Source organism: Gadus chalcogrammus, chromosome 18, assembly GCF_026213295.1.
Source record: "Gadus chalcogrammus isolate NIFS_2021 chromosome 18, NIFS_Gcha_1.0, whole genome shotgun sequence".
Classification (NCBI taxonomy): Eukaryota; Metazoa; Chordata; class Actinopteri; order Gadiformes; family Gadidae; genus Gadus; species Gadus chalcogrammus.
In genome coordinates this window covers 14,642,408-14,648,417 of record NC_079429.1, presented here as the reverse complement: position 1 = coordinate 14,648,417, position 6,010 = coordinate 14,642,408, and the positions used below count along the sequence as shown (strand labels likewise).

At 45.0% G+C, this 6,010-nt stretch overlaps 1 protein-coding gene across 1 annotated transcript in view; it reads left to right on the top strand.

The window, feature by feature from the left end:
• Window positions 1-2,681: 2,681 nt before the first annotated feature.
• LOC130371180 (rho GTPase-activating protein 44-like) overlaps window positions 2,682-6,010 on the top strand; it is a 32,068-nt gene continuing 28,739 nt past the window's right edge. The window contains 2 exon segments of the mRNA XM_056576855.1: window positions 2,682-2,744; window positions 5,261-5,300. Coding sequence (XP_056432830.1) covers window positions 2,683-2,744; window positions 5,261-5,300 — 102 coding nt within the window. The 5' untranslated portion in view covers window position 2,682.

Below are 6,010 nucleotides of genomic sequence, written 5' to 3'. Positions count from 1 at the left end.
AAATAGCCCCTGGACTCCCCTGTGTTCGAGCCTCGCAGTACGGCTGCTTCTCACTCTCCCTGTGTGTTCAGAGCTGATATCGTGGTGTTAATGTGTATTCTCATAGCTTATCAATAGCCTTCTTGTTGGGTTAATGCTGTAGGCTTGGTATTACATCATCACATTTTGAGGTGGAATGGAATAAACTGTATTTATAGATTTAGGTTTGGGTTTTAGGTTATAGAAATGGTTTAATGAAAAAATGCCTTTGCCGTTCCTCATTCTTATCTCTCTCTCTGTCTCTCTCTCTTTCTCTCTATTTCTCTCTTTCGCTCTCTCTCTCTCTCTCTCTCTCTCTCTCTGTCTCTGTCCGTCTTTCTGTCTGTCTCTCCCTCTTTCTCTCTCTCTCTCTCTCTCTTTCTCTCTCTCTCTCTCTCTCTCTCTCTCTCTCTCTCTCTCTCTCTCTCTCTCTCTCTCTCTCTCTCTCTCTCTCTAGCAATGTTCTTCCACCTCCATGCTGCTTTTTACCCTTTTTTTTTTTTTCCTTTTGACATTCTATTTAATCTCCTTCTCATTTCACTTTCTCCTTCTCATTCCATCTCCCTCTCTACTCTCTCTTTGAGCGATGTAGCTCTCTCTTTCACTATAGCTTTCTCTCTCTCTCTCTCTCTCTCTCTCTCTCGCTCTATATATATATATATATATATATATATATATATATATATATGTATATATATATCTCTTTCTCTCTCCCCCGCTGTCTCTCTTTGTCTCTCTGCCTGTGTGGGAAACCCTAGTGTGACGTCAGAGGCTGCTGTTGCTGCAGGAGAGGAAATGAGAGGAGAGGCAGGGAGGAGGTTGGGTGGGAGTTGGAGGCGGTGATGGAGGGGGCGGGTTCAAGCTATCGAGATTTTTGATTGCCATCTGCACCAGCCACTCTATGCAGGCCAGGAAGGCCAAACCTACCCTTGCTAGTAAGTATACCCATCAACAAACAATAGGCTGCAGAGAGAGAGAGAGGAGGGAGGAAGGACGCGAGAGAGAGAGAGAGAGAGAGAGAGAGAGAGAGAGAGAGAGAGAGAGAGAGAGAGAGAGAGAGAGAGAGAGAGAGAGAGAGAGAGAGAGAGAGAGAGAGAGAGAGAGAGAGAGAGAGAGAGAGAGAGAGAGAGAGAGAGAGAGAGAGGTGTAGGTTGTTGAACAGATGAGAAGAGAAAGAGTTGTCAAAGTATGAAATGGGATCCTTTGCTTATACAATTTTTCTCTGCCTCCATCTTTCTTGCTTTCCTTCTCTCTTTTTCGCTCCCCTTCAAACTGCTCATTTGGTCTGAATAAGGGTGCTATGTCTTAACACCGTAGTTGGTGCATTTCACAATATCTCCAGCCAACCTCTGATTGCCTCGGGGCTGCCAACGCTGTTCTCTTAATGGACTGCTCTCCCAGGCGTGGTCATAGTCGGGGAAACACGCGCAGAGCTCTCGCCCGCTAATGTCAGCTCTTTTTCATTTACCAGAACCATTACAGACGATGTATTGCGTTCCGAAACGGAACCATGATGGATGTGTGGGGGGCAGTTATGCTTGTGTATTGGCTGTGTTTTGATTTGTTTTACCATGCAATCGGAACAGAATGCATGTAGAAGTCCGGTGAATGTAAGCATGTACCGTAATGCTGCTCTGGAGACAGAGCTGATATTAAATTCACCGCTGAGGGTGGGGGGGGAACCTGTGTTGACCCTTCAATGATATTTCTGTGGAGACAATCCATACCCACATGACTGTGGTAACCTCCTTTTGATTGGTCAGTGCGTTGACCTGCTGTGCGTGTGTGTGTGTGTGTGTGTGTGTGTGTGTGTGTGTGTGTGTGTGTGTGTGTGTGTGTGTGTGTGTGTGTGTGTGTGTGTGTGTGTGTGTGTGTGTGTGTGTGTGTGTGTGTACTACTGCTATAGTGGCTAGGTCTTAGTTTAGGTCAGCGAGGTGTGGGCAAACTACGCTATTGAAAGTTGCCCCCTGCTGGTCATTTTGAGACATTACATTACAAACTATACAATTGGCCAGGGTGATATACAATCAGATCTGTATATACATCGTGTCCAGCATCTGTGTCCAACACTTAAGATGTTATCATAACTTCTATCATTTGGAATCTAACTGAGTTCTCTCCTCGTTTTTGTTGGTTGTGTGTTTCTGTGTGTGTCCGTTTGTGTGACTACCTATCTGTCAATGCGTCAGTCCTATCAGCACAATCAGCTATAGATATGTGCATAAGTCACAGGGACACACACACACACACACGCACACACACAGGATGTATGTGTGTGTGTGTGCATGCGTGTGTCAGGGAAAGCCAACAAGGGAAGTAAGCAATAGTGTCAGACCTGTCCACACAATTGGGCGATGACTGAAATAGTGAAAGGACCAGATAGGCAGGTCTCAGCCAGTACAATACCCTCCTTCCTTCCTTCCGCCCACCACTCTCTCTCTCTCTCTCTGTCTCTCTCTCTCTCTCTCTCTCTCTCTCTCTCTCTCTCTCTCTCTCTCTCTCTCTCTCTCTCTCTCTCTCTCTCTCTCTCTCTCTCTCTCTCTCTCTCTCTCTCTCTCTCCCCTCCTCCTCCCCCTCCTCCTCCTCCTCCTCTCCTCTCCCTGACTCGGTTCACCCCAGACTGAGGTCAGTCAGCCGGGTCCCTTCCCAGCGACAGCAGGGGGCATGTGGAAGAGAAAGCTGCACATCACCCGTACCAAAGCCTCCAGCAAGAAACGCACGGCTCTGTAAGTCCTGCACAGCACCGGCACCAGGCAGGGTTCTGGTGGTGTAACCACCGGACCCTTCTCTGTCTCCCTGGTCCTCACGGTGGTACTTCCTCCATGGACTTTATAGCCGGTCTGTTTTTTTGGGGGGGGGCTCGGAGGGAGTTGACTCTCTGAGCGCTGTGGACGATGGAGGATGTTGTAACGGTGCCGTCAGAGAGACAGGGTGGTAAGCTGTGTGTGGTTAGGAGATGTCTCCTGTCCTCTCTTCTTTGGGGAAACGTTTTCTGCAAATCTAACTATTTCGACGTTCCTTCAAGACGACACAGCTGTCATTTTGTTTGTTTGTTTGCAGTGTAGAGGGCGGTCGAGGGGTGGAGAGAATAGAGTACAGTGTTGTGTATACTCTGTTGGTTTAAATGTAATTGTATTACTATGTCTGGATATTAATATTTATTATTCATATTTAACTTTGTTAAGCCGGTTGGTCTAAAGCCGAAGACATTTGTACACAAGACTTGGGATCTCAACGGGCCAATCCTCAATGAGCCTGGGGTGTTGAGGACGTCCGTCAGAGTAAAGGATTTGTTCTTATTCACTCATGTCAGAATGCGTTGGTTCCTTCCTACCAGTGTACATGAATCCACCGGTGGTCTCTCATAAACTTCCTCAAAGTTACGCATGGCACACTAGTTTCCTTTTGCTGTGTCAGAAATACATGTTTACCAAAGATGTCAAATCAAAATTTTACGGAGAAATTGAAGAAGAAATCTAAATTGCTCCACAGGAACAGTGTTCCCTGTCAGGGAGAGCCAGGCTCGGGAAGTAAACAGTATTAACTGTATTTGGTTACAGTATTGACTAGTATGTTTTAGGATGGGCTTGGTTTTCATCGCGGGGAAGCTTCCACTTTCAGGGAAATTCCCTTACCCTGATACCTCTTTGGTGACCTTTCAGGATGTCTTCCTCCCATGTTGTGGTTGTTTTTAAGGCGTGAAGCGTCAGCTTTTCAGCTCACAGGCTGCTCAGTCTGGAATGAGTTCCAGTGTCATTTATTAACAGTATGAGTTTGCCTTAGGAAGTGAATGTAACGCACTAGTGAAGTCTGTGAGTGAATAATTTGTAATCTGCCCCTGTTTTACACCTTGACCTTGCCGGTTATCCGTTCCTGGATGACCTTGCTAGTTAACCTATGTCCATTTTATGTCATTTGTTTTTTGATGGACTTCTGTCTCTGCTTTCGGGCTGTCTTTGAATGGACTTCTGTCTGTGCTGTAGTGCTGTGTTTGAATGGACTGCTGTCTTTCATGCAGAGCTGTGTTTGAATAGACTACTCTATTGTCCTGGTCCCTCTTATCAAATAGCTGCTTAATCCGGCAGGCTGATGGTTAACTAGAAGATGAGTGTCCAGTTAATTGTCAATACAAAAGAATGTCACCCAAATGTTCACATCATTTATTGAGGATTAGTGTTTGGCCTACCTACAGTACATTTCGTGGGCTAGCTAAATATATAGTTATACTGCAAGTATCCATCTACGTGTCTCTCTCTGCTTGTCTCTCTGCAAGTTGAACATGTTATCAATGATTCTGCATGATGGTGAATGGTGTACGGGAGCTGAATCTCGCTCTGCAGGGGGCAATGCTAATTCCTCCCTTCAGGCCATTACAAACTCAGAGAGAAATAATGGTTTTAATATAGTGAAAGCCTTGATTCATACACCGTCCAAACACACACACGCACACACACGCACACACACGCACGCACGCACACACACACACACACACACACACACACACACACACACACACACACACACACACACACACACACACACACACACACACACACAATTATAATTTGATTGGATAGATTTCTCCCACTTGGAAGATAACAGAATGCGGCTGATATTTTAACAGGGGGTATTGTTATCATGTGAAATATTCACAACAAGGATTTAATCAGTGTTTCCGTTTAGCCTTTGGTATTTTTCAAGTTGATGGGTTCGATATAAACACTGCTCAAGGCATTGTTACCAATTTACAACGATACAAAAATCCTGTCATGTCGATCAGTGTTTTCTGGAGAGTGCCACTGGGTCCTAAATTCACCTAGAATGTACACTTTTAATATAGTTCAAAGGGATCGCAATCGCAAATGTACGCTATGCTACATTTTAATAAGGGCAAGGCAACACCTTTACTTTAGCTTAGGATGACCCCATGATCACAAGAAGAAACTGACAATAACAAATCCCAAATTCAAGTGTTAGTATATTAATATCGTTCACACTCTCATTTTTCCAAACACACCCTATTTGCACTTCCCAGGGGATGGCATTATAAACCATTCCAATTATTGAAAATGACCCGGGGACCTGTACAGCTAAATCAATCTGCATAGCAATTCACCCCCCAGCTGAGTTTTGTGGAATGAGCTATGCCGCCCATTTACCACAGTAATAACTTACTTAATGTTGCTAGTCTTAACTGCTTTTCTAACCCATTTTTTCTTTTCTCTGCTTATTTCTCCCTCAGGGCTGAAAAAACTGAAGTATTAAGTGAAGATCTTCTACAGGTAAAAACATAGCTTTCTGCAGGTACATGTACGTTCTGGTCAACCTCGGAGCAAGGGCTGACCTATCAAAGCACCAACCAATGAAATATGGGTCATTGCCCAACCAGAAGCCTGAAGGGATGGGATTTAGGTTGAGTTTTGAACGACCTGTTTCTGAGTTTCGGAAGGCCAGAGGGAGGGAGTTCCAGAGAGTAGGGGCGGCGATGGCGAAGGAACTGTCTCTGGCTTCTGAAAATATAAATGTCTGACCAAAAGTCACAAGCTGTTTTGCAGAGCAAAATTTAAATTTCTTTAAGTACCCAAGTAGGATCTATTGTAGAAGACAATACATCTCATTACAAACACAGCAGCAGCTACAGAAAATATCCATGGTCAGACCCTCGACCCTTTGACCCCTGTGTGACCCCTATGTAACCTCTGTGTGACCTCTGTGTGACCCTCTTACCACATTCCAGTTCTCTCGGCCCTCCAACCGGAAACATTGAAGCGCTTCGTGTACGTTTAGCCCCGCTCCCGGCTATAGGTTAGGTTAGGGGGGCATTGCCTGAAGACATGTGACAGCCATGCCATGCCAGGCGCTGTCTGGTCAAACCAATAGGGTTATTGATCCATTGGGTCACTAGGATTATTGATCTTTGGATCTGTCCCTTTTTGCCTCAATTGTAAAAATATATACGTTTTGCTGTCTTTTAGTTAATCATCTTGCATTA